This window comes from Salvelinus alpinus, chromosome 33, assembly GCF_045679555.1.
Source record: "Salvelinus alpinus chromosome 33, SLU_Salpinus.1, whole genome shotgun sequence".
In the NCBI taxonomy this organism is placed as follows: domain Eukaryota; kingdom Metazoa; phylum Chordata; class Actinopteri; order Salmoniformes; family Salmonidae; genus Salvelinus; species Salvelinus alpinus.
Window position 1 is genome coordinate 15,013,089 of NC_092118.1, and position 19,582 is coordinate 15,032,670.

Here is a 19,582-nt window from a genome sequence, read left to right on the forward strand (position 1 = left end):
GCATTCCATGCATTCCATCACTCTCTTTGGTTCCTGACTAGTCAGTCGCTGATGGGAAAGATCTACCTCATCACAAGAATGTAGACCCTGGATTCTGACTGTCCTATGTTAAATAAAATCCTTGTATAAAACTCAAGTCTTACAAGTATAGTAACTATGAAGGCGTGTACAGGAAAGAGGGATAATGTGTTGTTGTGGGACTTTAGCCTTCCCGTATAAACATTTAAACAAGGAGTAGTGATTTCATTTTTATGTAATATTGTATGTTGTATGTATGTTGTATGTATGTTGTATGTATGTTCAATCTCTCACAGCAAGTGACCATACGTAAAGCACTGTGCACGTGAAACATTTGTTAAAGCATAGCATACATTTTTAAACGTCATTATAGATCTTTTACTCCATGGACAGGTATGACTTTGGTGTATGTGTGCTGTTACACGAGTCCAACGTTAAACTGTACATTGATGAGAATGAATCCTTCCTCTTTTTTTTCTCCCAGATTAACGGCACAGTGACAGAGAACCTGTCGTTAATAGATGCTAAGAAGCTGATCGAGAGGTCAAAAGGCAAGTTAAAGATGGTGGTGCAGAGAGACGACAGAGCCACGTTGCTCAACATCCCCGATATGGACGACAGCATTCCTTCCTGCAACAACTCCAACCGAGACGGTGAGATGGAGCTCTGTGCGTTCTCTACAGGACGGTAACATCAATCAATCTCGTGTTTTAACAACCTCATATTGATTAACACCGTTTTGTTTAGCTCACAATATGGCATGATATTATGAGGGTGCAATTTCCCAGAGGTACCTGAAAAGGAAAACTTACTACTTAATCCTTTTTCTACTGATTTCTCTCTTTTCTCTCTTTAAAAAAAAGTTTACTTGTCATGGTTCAATCGCCATATTAAACACCACTTTGCTCTAACAGACATTTCAGAAATTCATTCACTGACATCAGACCATTCCAGTCGATCCCATGATCGAGCACGGGGCAGCCGATCCCGCTCCCCTACCCGGTCTGAGCCCTCGGACCCCTCCCGACACTCACCACGGCAGATCAGCAATGGCAGGTAAAGAAAACACACACACACACATATATTACACAATCGTCATGGGAAACACAGTTGTCATACATATCACACAGACACGAACAGCGCTGCAACTCATGTTAAATGCATCATGTTAAAGCCCATAAGTGGTTAGTTAGTGTTAATCACCAGCACTTCTAGAGGGCTGTGTATAAATCAATTGATAATGAAGACACAGGATGAATAGAACAGAAATGTGTGGCTCTATAAGCCCAGCAGTGCCATAATGACCTGCTGTAGGGGTCAGAGGTCACAGAGCCGAGCCAGAGGAGAGGATATTGATGCTTTTCCACATCGATGTCCCGTCCCCTGCCCCCCTCCCTATAGCTCACCATATAGTCTCCTTATATACAGTGTCCATAATAACTCATCACAACCTAAAGGAAACCTCCAGCCTGGAATGGGCCAGAGCATCAGTCAGTACAATGATAACTTTCCCCCTTTTTCCCAGTCATTTGAATGTCTTGTTTCTTTCCTCTGTTGCACAATTTTCTCTTTCCATCTCCTCAGTTGGAGGCTAAAGTAAGTTTGTGTGGAAAGCAGTGGAGAGATGCAGTAACCGGCTTTGACAGACATGTAGTAGTGGCGACTGGCTTGCCTGCATAGCTGCCTGCGTAGCTGACTAAGTAGATAGTCGCTAGACAGAGAAGTAGACCAGTAGATGAGTTGCCTTGACTGAGCGAGGCTTGACAGTTCCTCTCAGATTGGACAGGAGGCTTGGCGCTGTTAGCCGGGCTGACTGTATGTAGTGTGTTGACGCCAGAGGGGCTGGAGGGAGGGATAGAGCTGTGGAAGGAAAGGCTGCTGCTGGTTTGTGATCACACGGCCTGCCTGCCGTATCACAGCAATTAACCAGGATGAGGATGGATTGCCCAGATGGAGCTCGTGTGTCGAGCGGAAAGGCTCTGAGCCCTGGAGGAGAGGGTCTGTAGAAAGAAAGCCCTGGATTCAAAACGAAACACAACTCAAGTCAAGTGTTCTGCTTCCAACTCTACCATGTCCTCTATGCCCTTTCCTGGTGTGGCTACTTCTGCTGCAGAGCACATGTACGGAGGGTCAGATACCTGAAAAGGCCCTACTCATTTCAGATTCTGCAAGCATTGGTTCTGTCCTTTTTGAATTACAGTGAACAGTCCTATTTATTTGACAGAGATTTCACATAGATTTAGCATCCCGTAGCCCCCTGTAGTTGCTGAGCACTCTGTGTTTGTACCTGTCTTTAGCTCCCTCCTCAGTGCTACTGTAGTGTTTTGTAGACATCCTGATATGATGGCGTTAATGCAGATAAGCAGCTGTACCATTGATCTGAAATGGGAAAACTGACAGCCGGTTGGTTGGTACTTCGTAGCGGTACTGGTCTCTCCTCAATGCTCTGGGTCTAAACCCCAAGCCCTGTCAGCCCATATGGAATCAGATGAATGGCAAATCAACAACTCCATGGAAAACGTAGTACCCACTTGAGGCAGTGGAGAAAATTGTGTAATGGCTTTAAAGTCAATTCATCATCAGAGGCTGGAATGAATGCCTGGCTAGATAGATGCTAGAAATCTGGAGGGACCAATTGTTCGTGATTTACAGCTGCCTGTTTGTCACCAAGCCACTCCAGTAACCAATTGCCGTAAATCAGCCCCAATATAACTGTCAACAATACTGTGGAATAACAATTCTTGTCTCAATGCAGGAACGCAGGGGCCTTCTTACACAGAATACTCCCACTGTAAGTGTCACAAAAAGACCCTGCCAGTAGTTGTTGAGACCATCCTAGAGGTTAGGCTAGTTCTTAGTTTAGTACTACTGATCTACATCGCTCTTTCTGTCTTGTTTTCTTTCCAGAGTTAGCCTTTAGGTTTGGGGATATTGAATTGGTGTTACTTGTTTTCGTATACATACATAATGAGTAACATAATATATGTTGTATTCCTGAGCCTTGAGCACTTTGTTTTAATGTTGGTAGTCTAGTTCTAAGCCATACTCTGTTTGCGCTTTATGAATGTCAGTCAAGAGGGACTAAATGGTGAGTGTCAGCAGGGATTGGTTATAACCAGACCAGTATGCATGCAGTAGTCATCACAGTATGTATTAGCCAGGCAGGAATTTGACACGCTTCCCACAGAGATTTGCCCCAGAATCAGATGGTTCACAGAGTTGAGGTTTTCTCTATAGTTAAATGTTTCTCTTGTCCCTGTGAGAAAACATTCCCTAATATGCAATCAGGTCGTCATTGTAATCAAGACTTGACTAATTTACTTACCTGTATAAATAAAGGTGAAATAAAAAACGTCTTTGTGAGAGTACCTCATTGAACTGTGAAAATGTTAGTTAGCCTCCTGCATTTGGTTTTGTACGGGATTTTCCTCAAATAACAAAATAAAAAATAGCTGTGCAACTGTCCCATTTTAGATGGGTGTTTTGACAGGGGTTTGTGGGAATTAAGAAATTAAAGTATCCCTCTTTGCATGATGCAAAACACGTTTTATCACAGCAAGATTATTGTGTTGCGATGTCCATTTATACAGTGTAACCTTAGATTGATGCCACAGGAGGAAATAAGAAACAGATTGCAGATTTGTGCTTTGGTCCTTGTGTACTGTTGTGTTTAGAAAAGGAGAGCAGAGAGAGAAAGGAGGGAGGGAGGCAAGGTAAAAGGACAGCACTACGTAGGAATTTATGTTTAGTTGATATGTTGCCTCTTAACACCATTCCGCCCAGGACAGGGCAGGGAGGGCACGGAAGATTTAGCACAGGGACCGGGGCGCTGCCAGGACAGGCCAACAGGCCCTCTCTGACTGACGGACGGACGGACAAATAGACAGGCGATTATAGCTTTGTTGAAATTCATCCCTTGGAACGCAGTCTGCCCTGCATGTACTGCAGCCCTTTTTAATATCTCTTTATCTCTACATTCCCTAATGCACTCTGAACAATAACCACATTATCTGGAATTCCACTGTTGAATAATTGTAATGGGAGACGTTTGATGGAGTGTTTTCATTTGTTCTCACAAAGACAGGAAATAGAATACTAGAAAGGCAAGGGTCACCATTTCACTTTTCAAGCCAACACGTTTTGGTTTTGCTGTTGTTTTTGTCTTTGGGAAGTGAGTGCATGTTATCCTGTTAAAGTCCTGTGTGAGGGAGTGAGTGAGCGTTGGGTGTAAGATGGTGACACAGTCAGGCTGTAGTGCAGCTTACCGCTTCATTCGTCCCGTGTAAAAAGCTGCTGGATGCTGGCTGGAGTGCTATGCCAGCTTCGGGGTCACGTGACCAGGCTGGAATTCGCCCATTGTTCTAAGAAACAGCCGAGTAGAGCTGCGGAGACGGAGCACGGCATTCACACATCTGATCTGAACACTCAGTGCCTGGCTGCCGTGAGCTGGAGCTGGGACTGGCTCTGGCAGGTATACAGTACTGCTGCTGTGGTTTGGTTAGAAGGTTGAGAAGGGAAATGGAATGAATCATTTATAATGCACACAGCTCTCAATCAAAACATTTTAGAAAAATGTCTGCTTCGATATGACTGATTTAGTGTTTCTGGTCTCTGTGTGGTTGTTAGTGATACTGTAGGGTTGAGAGGACAGTCTCTAGACCACACAGCTGAAAGCACCTGGAGTCTGCTCTGCTGCTGATGCAGTCAATGCAGAGGTGAAACCGAGGCCAGCAGAGAATACGTCCTGACCCTATTAATATAGTTTGAGAGGAAGACAGCCGTCCTCCTTTTTAACTGCTTATAGTTTTAGCCGTTCTTTAATGTTCCTCATGCCTTATCACTCATTCCACGCTGTGATGTCAGTAACACGGCGCTCTCATAACAACACACACAGATCACACACACTCCATCACCGTAGCTACGTCCCAGGGCTAAAACAGCAGGACCTTCTCCAAGCAGCCTGTGTAGGAAGCTCTGTTATTAGTTTTATAGAACAGAACCCCTCTGTGGAGAGGGTGCAGAGGTCGTGCCACATTGTTTTGTCTCCTATACTTTATATTTTTTAATTAGACTCAGGGTTCATCCATCTACCTTTCTGTTCTCTCTTCATAATTGCTACCATTCTTCATCTCACTGGGTAGGCCTACAAAGAAAATAAGGAACAAACCCCAAATAAATAATCAACTGTTTATTTTTCTAGCCACAGAAGTCGAGATGAGGAGAGGATTTCCAAGCCCGGGGTGATGTCGACTCCTGTTAAAGGGTCCCAGGAGGCCCTAATCCAGGCCATCAGCGACCAGCCACTGGCCAGAGAGGACAAACTGCCCCCGCTGCCAGGTCAGTCAGGGCCCCTGCTGCCTCCACAGCTGCCTCCACCTGTCTAACTGCCTGAACCAAAACAGGCCTTGACACTCCTCTGTACTGTGCCTATCCCTCTCTGCTTCCCCCTCTCCTCCGCCCTAGATTGGAATGCGCTCTGTACTCCTTGTCCCACATATCAGAAAAGCCCAGTTCATAGTACTCTAGTCCATTCCTCTAGTGCAGCCTTTCTTAAAGTATGGGTCGCGACCCAAAGTGGGTCACGGACATGTTAATGGTGGGTTGTGACATGTCAGAGTAAAAACACTATATATATATATATATATATATAGATAGATTATATATATTATTTTATTTATTTATATATTTTTTTATTTATGAACACTGAGCTTACTGTTGAGAGTTAGAATAGTATAATTCACAAGGTGCAGTTTTTCTCTTGTTATGTCAGTTACTGACAGTCACTCAATTAGCCATGTCAGTTACTGACAGTCACTCAATTAGCCATGTCAGCTACCAATTGTTTTTATTGCTAAGTTAGTCTAGCCAGCTGTCTACAGTAAACTTGTAATCATGAACCAGAGGCTGCTGGGAGGAGCTATAAGAGGATGGGCTCATTGATATGGCTGGAATGGAATACATGGAACAGTATCAAACATATGGAAACCACATGTTTGACACCATTCCAGACATTACAATGAGTCATCCCTCCTATAGTTCCTCCCACCAGCCTCCACTGTCATAAACGAATACCGACCAAACACACAGGGCACGTGACCAGGGGCCCTGACCTCCAGGGGGCCCCCATTTGATTTTGTTAGTCACTCTCACTCAAATATATTAACATGGCATAAGTAATGGCAAAATATATAGAATTGCATGAAAATAGCTTTAAAACTACAAAGATTTCTCTACACCCCATGGCAAAAATGTGTAGATTTGCAGGAAATTCAATTTAAAACTTAAAAATTTCTCTCCAACATGAAGAGGGTGGCCACTAAAATACACTACATGACCAAAAGTATGTGGACACCTGCTCATCGAACATCTCATTGCAAAATCATGGGCATTAATATGGAGTTGGTCCCCCCTTTGCTGCTGTAACAGCCTACACTCTACTGGGAAGGCTTTCCACTAGATGTTGAAACATTGCTGCGGGGACTTGATTCCATTCAGCCACAAAAGCATTAGTGAGGTCGGGCACTGATGTTGGGCGATTAGGCCTGGCTCGCAGTCGGCGTTCCAATTCATCCCAAAGGTGTTCGATGGGGTTAAGGTCAGGGCTCTGTGCAGGCCAGTCAAGTCTTCCCACACCGATCTTAACAAACCATTTCTGTATGGACCTCGCTTTGTGCACTGGGGCATTGTCATGCTGAAATAGGAAAGGGCCTTCCCCAAACTGTTGCCACAAATTTGAAACCACAGAATCGTCTAGAATATCATGGTATACTGTAGCGTTAATATTTCCCATCACTGGAACTATGGGACCTAGCACGAACCATGAAAAACAGCCCCAGACTATTATTCCTCCTCCACCAAACTTTACAGTCGGCAATATGCATTGAGGCATTTAGTGTTTTCCTGGCATCCGCCAAACCCAGATTTGTCCTTAGGACTGGCAGATGGAGACGTGTGATTCATCACTCCAGAGAACGTGTTTTCACTGCTCCAGAGTCCAATGGCGGCGAGCTTTTCACCACTCCAGCGGACGCTTGGCATTGCGCTTGGTGATCTTAGGCTTGTGTGTGGCTGCTCGGCCATGGAAATCCATTTCATAAAGCTCCCGTCAAACCGTTCTTGTGCTGACTTTGCTACCAGAGGCAGTTTGGAACTCAGTAGTGCGTGTTGCAACCAAGGACAGACGTTTTTTACGTGCTTCAGCACTCAGCGGTCCCGTTTTGTGAGCTTTTGTGGCCTACCACTTCACGGCCGACCACTTCGCGGCCGAGCCGTTGTTGCTCCTAGATGTTTCCACTTCACAATAACAGCACTTAAAGGTGGCATCCTATGACTGTGCCACATTGAAAATCACTGAGCTCTTCAGTAAGGCCATTCTACTGCCAATGGGGGCCCCTCAAACCAAATCTAGCTTAGGGCCCCCAAAAGGGGTCATGTTTTCATGTGCTTGGGTCCCAGGAAAACAGAGTTTCTCATGAAGCCCTGCTCTAGTGTTACGTAATGTTGACCTATTCCCGTAGCTATTTAACCATAACTCAGATAGTCATCTCTACATTCCAGGTCAGTGTGTTCACATGTGTGTGTGATCATACTATCAGTATGTGACCGAAGTGTGTGTGTGTTGGCCCTGTAGAACCAAAGCCAGTGTATGCCCAGCCTGGCCAGCCTGATGTGGACCTGCCAGTCAGCCCCTCTGACGCCCCAGTGCCCAGCGCTGGTCATGATGACAGCATCCTCAGGTAACCCTCAGTCCTGTTAAAGCCATGTTATTATTACCATTTATGTCAGTACCATGTTATTTGCTGATTTGTAATCGCTCCATGTAGAACAGTAGTGTCTAGACATCTGTTTGTGTATGATGCCCACTCCCCATGCAGGCCGAGTATGAAGCTGGTGAAGTTTAAGAAGGGGGAGAGTGTTGGCCTGAGGCTGGCCGGAGGGAACGACGTGGGCATATTTGTAGCCGGAGTCCTGGAGGACAGCCCAGCTGCCAAGGAAGGTCTAGAGGAAGGAGACCAGATTCTCAGGGTAAGAGGTCTATCTCGAACAGTAACATCTTTCGCACATTTAATTACTATTAGCGGTTGGGTATGATTGTCACATTTTTGTCAACAAGGCCATTGTAAAGTTTTCTCTTTTGAAAGTGCGCAGGATGTGTGGTTTGACGTGTTCTTTTCCCACAGTAGATAAAGGGTATGTTCTGTACTAGCTGGAGAACATCTGCTGTAGTTCTGGTAACGGTCTCATCGCTGCCCACGCTTACTTTGAAACACTTTGTGAAACTATGTGACCCACTAGCCTTGTGTTACTGTGGTCGCTGGTCATAGTGATGTTAGATAGAAAATGGTGATTACGGTGAATCAGTCTGAGGTCATCGCCTGGCTCTTCTCCTCTCTGTCTTTCCTTTGTTTACTCTGAACCACAGAATAGAGGTCGTCGTTGTTGTTCTCAGGCCCTGTCTGAAGTATTGTTGATGGAAGTCCCCTCTGATATCAGTTGGATTCTTTTAATCATGTTTATCACTAGCCACACATTTTAATGAAACACACCATGCTTTGTGTTCCTCCCACACCACAGTAAGGGTCAAGATGGTATGTGAGGAGGACTAACTCCTCCTCTTTGCTAGCCTCCCTCCCTGCTGTACAAACACATCTCTAGACTCTGTGCGATTCCCTATGAGTGGGCTTCCAGGATTGTGTCCCAAATGGCACCCTATTCACGATATAGTGCACTACTTTTGACCTCTTCACTATGTAGGGAAAGGTAGTGCACTATAGATAATAGGGTGCCATTTCAGACACAGCCCAGGATGTTGTTTTCCACTGCTGGGCAGAGAGCCTGTGAGTGTTTCCTGGCCTTCACAGTGTGACTAGTTGAGATAAAGACTTGAAGTCTCCTTTCTGAGGAGGATAAAGGTTGTTCTCTATGATTCAACCCCATGTGTTCCTGGTTCAAACGCTGGCTCTGCAGCAGGGTAAATAAACGTGATATTGTGCTGGGGACTGCAGGGGTTGAGGTGGGGAAGTAGACTGGCCTGAACCCTGGAGCGCTGAAAGTCTCTGTTCTTCTCTCTCCCTCCTCTCTGTAGGTAAACAATGTAGACTTTGCTAACATCATCCGAGAGGAGGCTGTGCTGTTCCTCCTAGACCTTCCTAGGGGTGAAGAGGTCACCATTCTGGCCCAGAAGAAGAAGGATGGTGAGTAACATGGGGAAAACAGATGTTAGATAAATGAACGTTACGATCTTGACAGGGTCAGAGAGTGTAAAGGTTTGAGTTTGCACAGAAACACACATTTTAAGTTTACCTGGTTACATGTGAACTGTACACACACTTTCAATTGTATACCTGAACATTTATCCCTACCTAATTTCTTCTTCTACCAGTTTACCATCGGATAGTGGAGTCGGATGTGGGCGACTCGTTCTACATCCGAACCCACTTTGAGTATGAGAAGGAGTCTCCGTATGGCCTGAGCTTCAACAAGGGAGAGGTGTTCCGTGTAGTGGACACCCTCTACAACGGCAAGCTGGGCTCCTGGCTCGCCATACGCATTGGCAAGAACCACCAGGAGGTGGAGAGAGGCATCATCCCCAACAAGAACAGGTAGAATACAGGAGAGAGGCATCCTCCCCAACAAGAACAGGTAGAATACAGGAGAGAGGCATCATCCCCAACAAGAACAGGTAGAATACAGGAGAGAGGCATCCTCCCCAACAAGAACAGGTAGAATACAGGAGAGAGGCATCCTCCCCAACAAGAACAGGTAGAATACAGGAGAGAGACATCATCCCCAACAAGAACAGGTAGAATACAGGAGATAGGCATCCTCCCCAACAAGAACAGGTAGAATACAGGAGAGAGACATCATCCCCAACAAGAACAGTTAGAATACAGGAGAGAGGCATCCTCCCCAACAAGAACAGGTAGAATACAGGAGAGAGACATCATCCCCAACAAGAACAGGTAGAATACAGGAGAGAGACATCATCCCCAACAAGAACAGGTAGAATACTGGAGAGAGACATCATCCCCAACAAGAACAGGTAGAATACCGGAGAGAGACATCATCCACAACAAGAACAGGTAGAATACAGGAGAGAGATATCATCCCCAACAAGAACAGGTAGAATACAGTAGAGAGGCATCATCCCCAACAAGAACAGGTAGAATACCGGAGAGAGACATCATCCCCAACAAGAACAGGTAGAATACCGGAGAGAGACATCATCCCCAACAATAACAGGTAGAATACCGGAGAGAGACATCATCCCCAACCATAACAGGTAGAATACCGGAGAGAGACATCATCCCCAACAAGAACAGGTAGAATACAGTAGAGAGACATCATCCCCAACAAGAACAGTTAGAGTAGAGTTACAGTCGAGTTCAGCAGAGCCTACTCTGTGGAGAGGAGAGGGTAAGGTAGCTAGAGGGGGGAGGGGGGTCGACGGCATTAGTCAAATAAGACACCAGCAGCCTTGCTGTCGGTGTAGAGATGGTAAACAACAACACTAACACAAGATGATGAACTGGGCTGTGTAAAGTAGGCCACATTAACATCACCCCTAGTCTCAATTACACGGGTGACAACTGTTATAGTGAGAAGGCATTTGCACTATGAGTCCTGTGAGGGTAGGAGACTATCTATTCGTAATGAAACAGCAGACTGACAGAGTCCCTGTTGGAGTCTAGGTCTGGCCTGACCTACAGCCCCTGGCTATGTTTAGAGAGAGAGAGATTCCACACCATGGGGCAGACAGGGGAACCTCACAGTGCTCCCAACATACCAGAGTGACACCAATATTTGTCACATGCATACACCAACGTAACCATTATACGCAACGTGGCTACTCAGCCACGTTGTGTCCCTGGCCATGCCTGTATCCTCTTCAGTCAAATGTTTACTGAATTCTAGGTTATATTAAGGTATAGAAGTATTTTAGACTAGAATAGAGGTGGCCTCCCGAGTGGTGCAGTGGTCTAAGGTACTGCATCGCAGTACTAGCTGTGCTGCTAGAGATCCTGGTTTGAGTCCATGTACTTGTCCCATCGCGCTCTAGCGACACCTGTGGCGGTCCGGGTGCAGTGCACGCTGACACGGTCGCCAGGTGTACGGTGTTTCCTCCGACACATTGGTGCGGCTAACTCCTGGGTTAAGTGGGCAGTGTGTCAAGAAGCAGTGCTGCTTGGCGGGGGTCGTGTTTCGGAGGACGCATGACTCTCGACCTTCGCCTCTCCCGAGTCCGTACGGGAGTTGCAGCGATGGGACAAGACTGTAACTAGCTATTGGATACTACGAAATTGGGGAGAAAATAAATAAATAAGAATAGAGGTAAGTTGTATAGAATAACAGGGCTGTAAATGAGACATTGGATAACTGCACGAATTAACAATATACTGAGGCCATGTTGGCAGTTTCCATTGAAATCCAATCATTGAATCCATTTCCTGTTGCCTGACACCACTCTGTTCCCCCTCCCACAGGGCAGAGCAGTTGTCCAGTGTGCAGTACACCCTCCCCAAAACGCCAGGGGGCGACAGGGCTGACTTCTGGAGGTTCCGTGGTCTGCGGACCTCCAAGAGGAACCTGAGGAAGAGCAGAGAGGACCTGTCTGCCCAGCCGGTCCAGACCAAGTTCCCTGCCTATGAGAGGGTGGTGCTGAGAGAGGGTAGGTGATCTCCAGGGCAGGGTCCATGGATACGTCACAATACCTAAACTAGCTTACCACTGAGAATGCTTTCCCAGTACATTGCTTCATTCTAGAAGGTATGCTAGTGTGGAAATTGGAATGCAGCCATGTGTTTGCCTACAAATTCGGCCTTGAGAGGCATTGATACTGTCAAATATGGTGTTGTTTTGTGTCTTCTGTTATCCAGCTGGGTTCCTGAGGCCTGTGGTGATATTTGGGTCCATCGCAGACGTGGCAAGAGAGAAGCTGGCCAGAGAGGAGCCTGACTTGTTTGAGCTTGCCAGTGAGTAGCCTTTAGCTAGCCATTAGTAGCCATCTCACTGTCTGTCTCAGCCGTGTCACACACACACACACACACAGCTGGAGTAACACAGTACTTAGAGCAGCTCTGTGTTAGAGACTAGAGGGTGCCGTCATCTGCCTACTCCAGGTCCATTTGAGGGAATAGCTAGCATCTTTAGCATGTAGTGTTCATTCTAACAACCTCGACATTATTGAATTTCAATTTTCCTAAGTGCACTACTCCAAAATCCACATATAAAGTGATTCCAGCCCTGGAAGTATTTTGCGTAACCTATATCTCTGTAAACCTTGTATTTTCTTTTCAGAAACACAGCAACATGAAGGAGTGGAAAGTATGTCATGAAGTGCATCAACTTGTTTGTATCAGTGCTAATTCATGCTAGTTAGTTAGGTGGTAGCCTACCCTCTGTACCGTAGATGTGTTTTCTGTAGTTGGTAATGTATGGCCTGATTCAGCCTGTAGGGAGGTTGTGGAATGACTGAATATAGCTAGTTATAGAGCATGTACCCGTGGCACAGTCAATATCCTATAGATAATAAGCTGCATACATAACCGTACTAGTCTTCATTATTAATTCCCAAGCTCCTAATGTCTGTGTGTGGATTACACCATAATCTGTACTTAAAATTTCAACTTTTATATTTGATTGGAGACAATGCCTTATGACATTGGTGTGTTTATGACTGAAATTGTAAGGGCTAGTGATGTTAGCACTCTGCAATCTAGAATGCTGCTTTTGTAGGGTTGAGTGGTGAGAGATAAGAGGCCATTTCTGCACCAGATCCTGTGATAATAGTGTTGAGATCTGAGTAGTGAAACTGCACCCTGGCCTCTCGAAGGGTCATTACCTTATGGTGACAGATAAGGCCAGGCTAGCCATGTTTAAATAATTAACCTTTTTAGAATATCCCTGCTTAACTCCCCTGACTTTTATATCCATTTTTAAATTTGAATCATGAATCTATTTGAAATGATTCCCTATCTTCTTGTATGTGCATTATCCCACTTCAATGCTTTTCACACATGTAACACATTTCCTGCATTACGGATTATACTGTACTGTAATGTCTGTAGTTGCACGTGCACATTCATAATGACACTACCTATATTTTATGTTTTGAAATGTGCTTAAGGCATATTGCATGCATTAGGGTGAAGGTAATGAGCCAAGATGTATAGTGAGCTCTGCAGTAATATGACATGGTAACATTGTCCCTTCTCCCCCTCTGCAGAGAGTGAGCCCAAAGACGCAGGAAAAGACCAGCGCAGCTCCGGGATCATTCGCCTCCACACCATTAAACAGATCATTGACCGGGTGAGTGAGACTACTTAATACACGGATACGCATTCACACACACACGCATGCACTCACAGACAGATCCCCTCTTAAAGCGCATATAGTACACACACATCCATAGGTAGACTCATCCATGGCTCACTACTGCTCTCTGGTGTTCATGGAATTATGAATGTTTTTATTTGAACAATATATGAACAATATAGTCTAAAACAGCAGTCTGAGCAAACCTTTTAGTGTTAGTATTTAGAACAAATATGAATGATTTATTTATGGGGGGTGTCCTTAGGACCGGCATGCTGTGCTGGACATCACCCCTAACGCTGTGGACCGTCTGAACTACGCCCAGTGGTACCCCATCGTGGTGTTCCTCAACCCGGACAGCAAGCAGGGCGTCAAGACCATGAGAACCAGGCTGTGCCCCGAGTCCAGGAAGTCAGCCAGGAAACTCTATGAGAGAGCCCTCAAACTGAGGAAGAACAACCACCACCTCTTCACCAGTGAGTTTCTATGGGAGGGAGGGGAAGAGAGAAATGGTGAGTGGAAGGTAGGGGGAAAAATGTATCTCAGAGGGAGATGGAGTTGTCAGGAGTGAGAGAGGCTAGGGCTGTGTGCTGTACTGTAGTGTGGACCAGGGGCGCAACTTTGGTTTTAATCCAGTCGGATTAACACTCCAAACAGCCTACCCGACCGCTCGGAGGCGTCCGCATGGTCCTAAAGCACACCGTTGCCTCGGTTTGTATCGCAATCCAATGATAAAACTGGGGCGGACAAAAATGCAATTTCAGAATTTGGGGTGGGGGGGGACATGTTCCCCGTCCCCAGTGAAAGTTATGCCCCTGATGCGGACTATCAGCCGGTGGCACAGTACAGTTAGTGTCTTAGCTAGGTGCTGTTCTCTCCGTCCCCTCCTCCTCATGCAGGCAGGGCTGCTCAGGGCCCCGAACTAACCTCCCACAGGACCCCAGCCGTCATTACCCATTCCCTGCACGGCTCTGCCCCGTATGAAATGGGAGGCGTTTCTTCATTTTTTTTACCGTCTGCTGGCAATAAAGAGGGAGACCCCAGGAGAGCAGAGAGCACAGACAGCCTCTCCTTTCCCATCCATGTTGAGTTACTCCCTTATTCCACATGGGTCTGTAGATGAAGCACTGCCTGGTATTTTTAGAACAAGCCTAGAGAGAGAGAACAACAGAGAAGTGTCACCTGTGGTATTTGTATAAGGTCAAGCAGATTGACACCTGCCAGGCAGCGCTATAGACATTGAGTGTTGTTGGACTCATGACAGCTCATAGTTACAACAGTGGTAATATAATGCTTACATACCGCAACAACTTTGGGATGATACAAGCAGTCATACTAGAAATAAGCTTTTTCCCTCATGTATAGTAATAATGAATCATCAATATCTGAATCAATGATAGTTAGACATATCAATTACTTACTAGTTCAGGGCCCGGTTTTCCCAAAGCATCTTAAGGTTAAGTTCATCGTTAGAACCTTCGTAGGAGCATCGTTAAATCGCCCGAGCTGTTTCCCCCAAACCATCATTAATGTTGCACTTGAAAACACTCGTAATCTAACGCCTGCCACAGACCACTCGTAGAACAGCTAAGTGCGTTGCTTTTTTTTGCCCTCCCACGTCACTTTATACACAGAAGATCTTCGATAAACATAGAATCACATGCTTTATCCGTCTCTCTGTGACCACAGATAACTTAACCTCTAACGAGCCTCTACCCCGGGTCCGGGATCACCCCCCATCCCCCCACACACTGATTAGCATAGCTAGCATAGCTTCACAAGTAGATAGTAGCATCTAAATATCATTAAATCACAAGTCCAAGACACCAGATGAAAGATACAGATCTTGTGAATAAAGCCACCATTTCAGATTTTTAAAATGTTTTACAGGGAAGACAAAATATGTAAATCTATTAGCTAAACACGTTAGCAAAATACACCACTTTTCTAACTCCATCAGTTTCTTACTACTTCAGGTGCTATCACCAATTCGGCTAAATTAAGATATTGATAGCCACTAACCAAGAAAAAACCTCTTCAGATGACAGTCTGATAACATATTTATGGTATAGGATAGGTTTTGTTAGAAAAAAGTGCATATTTCAGGTAGAAATCACAGTTTACAATTGCACCGACCATCACAAGACGACTAGAATTACTATAGAGAGCAACGTGTATGACCAATTTACTCTTAATAAAACATTTCATAAGAATAGACAAAGCATAGCAATGGAAAGACCCAGATCTTGTGATTCCAGACAATATTTCAGATTTTCTAAGCGTTTTACAGCGAAAACACAATAAATCGATAAGTTAGCATACCACATGTGAAAACGTTACCAGAGCATCGATTCCAGCCAAAGAGCGCTATAACGTAATCACCGCCAAAATATATTAATTTTTTCACTAACCTTCTCAGAATTCTTCCGATGACACTCCTGTAACATCATTTTACAACATACATATACAGTTTGTTCGAAAATGTGCATATTTAGCCATACAAAACCGTGGTTACACAATGAAAATACTAGGAAATCAAGCCTCAAAATGTCTGACGTCATCTTTCAGAGTGATCTAGTTTAATTGAAAGCTAATCATATACTTGACTAAAAAATACAGGGTTGACAGGAATCGAAAGACAAATTAGTTCTTAATGCAACCGCTGACTTACATTTTTTAAATTATCCTTACTTTTCAATACAGGGTTCGCCAAGTGACGCGATAACAAACAAAATGGCGAAATATGCGTTTAAAATATTTCGACAGAACAACGATTTATCATATTAAATATTGCTTACTTTGAGCTGTTCTTCCATCAGATTCTTGGGCAATGTATCCTTTCTATGTTGTAATCTTCTTTTGGTCGATAGATGTCCTCTGTCCTTCGAAATGTCCACTAACAACGACCGAGACCCCGAAACGTTCCCAAAGCTAGAAAGTGCACGACAAAGAAATTCCTCAGAATCGCACTAAACGGATATAAATTGCTATAAAACGGTTCAAATTAACTACATTATGATGTTTTTAACAACTATAACGAGTAAAAACATGACCAGAGAAATATTGCTGGTTAGACAACGATTTGGAATGAGGCAAGTCCGATGTCCTTCACGCTTCAGGCGCGCGACGAGAAAGGGAGGTACCTCTACGTTTTGTTCTTTTATAGTGGCTGTGATTGTGCAATCGATTCCATTCAAAACGTGATGACGTACAGACACCCAGAGGAAGACGTAGGCAGTGTCGGTTTCTTCATAGCATTCACTGTCACCTTAAAAACAGACTCCAGATCAGGGGTAAAAATTTCTGAAATCTGACCCCTGTCATGAAAAGTGCTGTAGATATAGTTCTGTACCACTCAGAGACAAAATTCCAACGGCTATAGAAACTAGAAAGTGTTTTCTATCCAATAATAACAATAATATGCATATTGTACGATCAAGAATTTAGCACGAGGCAGTTTAATTTGGAGACCAAAATATGCTAATGCGGAACAGCACCCCCTATAGTTCCAAGAAGTTTTAAGAACAAAGTTGACTACAAATACAAAAGTTGCCAATGTCTTTGCAATTGATACAAACAAGTGACGTATAAAAAGATGATTCCAATGAAAATCAAGATGACTGCATTAAAATATTAACAGTAGGCTATAGGCCTATTTCAATCATATTGAAATACATTTCATGTTCAATCAATTGAGTTCTGTTTTGCTACTTGTAGGGTACTGTTTGTAATTTGTCTCATATACACTAAGTATACCAAACAAATATACCAAACAAATATCTCTCTAGTCTCGGAGCTAATCCGTCGTCAGTATTTTGACATAATTAGAATGGTGTGATTTTAATGGAGAAAGCTGATCCTAGATCAGAACTTCCTTTCTTTTGATCCTATCAGTATCGACACATGCTCCAACGGCACGATAAGTGACCATTCTCTCTGCGTGGAGTTTTCAACGTTCTATTGCTATCGGGAAACCGCGCTCTGATGTGTTAATCGTGATGGTTATTCATGAGGTTGTGAGAACAGATTTTCACAGTGATTATGAGAATTGTGTTATCGGTTGTCTGTGTTCATTTGAGTGGTGCTTTGTCTCTGCTTCTTCTCTCTATCCTTCCCAAGCCACCATTAACATGAATAATATGAATGACGGGTGGTACGGTGCCCTGAAGGAGACCATTCAACAGCAGCAGAACCAGCTGGTGTGGGTTTCAGAGGGAAAGGTAGGATACTCAGCGCCGAGACTAATATCATCAAACACTTAACACATTTCATTTGAATGAAAATGTTGTATTCAAAATTAATGTCAGACAATTTTAATATACAATGTATTTTGTGCATTAATACGTTTTTCTTTGCCATTAATTTCTCTGTCTCTCCTCACTGTAATGTTGCTGCTTCTGCTCTTTCTTTATCTCCCTTCCCCCTGTCCCTCCCCCTCCCTCTCTCCCCTGCTGTCCACCTGTCGTGTCTCCCCAGGCGGACGGTGCTCCAGATGATGACATGGATCTGCATGATGACCGTCTGTCGTACCTGTCGGCTCCGGGCAGTGAGTACTCCATGTACAGCACGGACAGCCGCCACACCTCCGACTACGAGGACACGGACACAGAGGGCGGGGCCTACACCGACCAGGAACTAGACGAGACGCTGAACGACGAGGTGGGCCTGCCCACTGAGCCCGCCATCACCCGCTCCTCGGAGCCCGTCCGAGAGGACCCGCCAGTCATCCAGGAGCCCCTGAGGTACGGCGGGTACCAGCACACAGTGCAGCCCGACCCCCTGAACCGGATCGACCCAGCCGGGTTCAAGGCACCAGTGGCCCAGCAGGTACCGTTTATGAGAGCCGTGCATCTGCCCTGTTGTCTCGAATCCGTGGTGTGCGTGAGGAGAGTGTTCTGGCGCCGCTATTGAAGCAGTGTTTTAAAACAGTATTATCTACTAACACAAAACAAAGAAAAACAAAAAAGATGGAAAGAAAATTTGTATCCACTTAAGTATTTATTCACTATCGTTGTTTGTGTTTTTTTTATTTTTGAAGAAAAAAAGATAAAAAAGCAAGAATAAGCTTGACTGTTATAATCAGTGTTCACGACCTGCGTTAGTGTGACTGTTATAATCAGTATTCACGACCTGCGTTAGTGTGACTGTTATAATCAGTATTCACGACCTGCGTTAGTGTGACTGTTATAATCAGTATTCACGACCTGCGTTAGTGTGACTGTTATAATCAGTATTCACGACCTGTGTTAGTGTGACTGTTATAATCAGTATTCACGACCTGCGTTAGTGTGACTATTATAATCAGTATTCACGACCTGCGTTAGTGTGACTGTTATAATCAGTATTCACGACCTGCGTTAGTGTGACTGTTATAATCAGTATTCACGACCTGTGTTAAGTGTGACTGTTTTTGTTGATGTCGATGTTCTCACTGAGGAGAAGAAGTTTTCTGTCTGTCAAGTGTCTGTATCGGTACCCACCTATGTGCTCTTCCTAGTTGTTTCACTTGTGATTTGGACTGATACCGTGATACCAGAAAGTATTATGTGCATGTTGGAAATGTCAGTGTTAACCACGTATTGCTGTAAATGTATTTATCTGGGTCAATTCGGCCGTTATGATATCCACGAAAAGTTTGTCTTCTGATGTGTAAAAGAGAAAAAAAGAAAAAGGAAACATTGTACTGTAATCTAGAATTAAAGTCCAATCAGACTACATTAACAACAGAAACGTTGTCCTGTTACGAATTCTTACGTGGCAGATTGATCATCTAAAGCCATCAGTTGAATTTGGTCCGAGGATGGTGAGTTACTGAGTGTGTCGGTGGAGGAGGTACAGAGCAGGCTGTGTTACGCTGTAACGTTAACATTAGTGAGGGTGTATCTCCCTCGTGCAGTAGCACCGTGTATTAAACGTTTCTGAACCACTTCACAGAATGAGAAAGCAGAGGCTGTTCCGGCCACCATGCCTATCCTCCCCCAGCAGCCTGAGCAGCCTGTGTTACTGGCTGAGACAGAGGCAGCGCCCACTGCTGTCAACAACACTGTAAATGGTGTAGCGGGTTTGAGCCATGGTTTAAGCCTTGGCCCTATCGCTGCTCCCCAGAGCAAACCCAAGCCAGGCCCCGGCCCCGAGGCTGACAGGCTTAGGATGCCCACCCCTGATCTAGCTCAGCCCCTGGCCCCGGCCCCACCGCTCGAACCCGAACCCCTACAATCCGGACCGCCCAGTTCAGAACCACAGGTACCCA

General features: G+C 44.8%; 1 protein-coding gene across 16 annotated transcripts in view; it reads left to right on the plus strand.

Moving 5' to 3' along the window:
- Positions 1-19,582, plus strand: part of LOC139563216 (tight junction protein ZO-1-like) — a 153,652-nt gene that overhangs the window by 114,235 nt on the left and 19,835 nt on the right. For 6 of the 16 annotated variants that reach the window (XM_071381608.1, XM_071381615.1, XM_071381616.1 and 3 more), the window contains 16 exons: positions 503-671; positions 933-1,074; positions 2,774-2,809; positions 5,219-5,355; positions 7,649-7,754; positions 7,893-8,043; positions 9,104-9,212; positions 9,401-9,620; positions 11,502-11,686; positions 11,895-11,990; positions 12,316-12,342; positions 13,244-13,326; positions 13,598-13,808; positions 17,452-17,552; positions 17,809-18,159; positions 19,267-19,575. In XM_071381608.1, coding sequence (XP_071237709.1) covers positions 503-671; positions 933-1,074; positions 2,774-2,809; positions 5,219-5,355; positions 7,649-7,754; positions 7,893-8,043; positions 9,104-9,212; positions 9,401-9,620; positions 11,502-11,686; positions 11,895-11,990; positions 12,316-12,342; positions 13,244-13,326; positions 13,598-13,808; positions 17,452-17,552; positions 17,809-18,159; positions 19,267-19,575 — 2,433 coding nt within the window. The remainder of the gene's footprint in view (positions 1-502; positions 672-932; positions 1,075-2,773; positions 2,810-5,218; positions 5,356-7,648; positions 7,755-7,892; positions 8,044-9,103; positions 9,213-9,400; positions 9,621-11,501; positions 11,687-11,894; positions 11,991-12,315; positions 12,343-13,243; positions 13,327-13,597; positions 13,809-17,451; positions 17,553-17,808; positions 18,160-19,266; positions 19,576-19,582) is intronic. The other 10 variants (XM_071381612.1, XM_071381613.1, XM_071381614.1 and 7 more) reach the window with 5 other exon arrangements.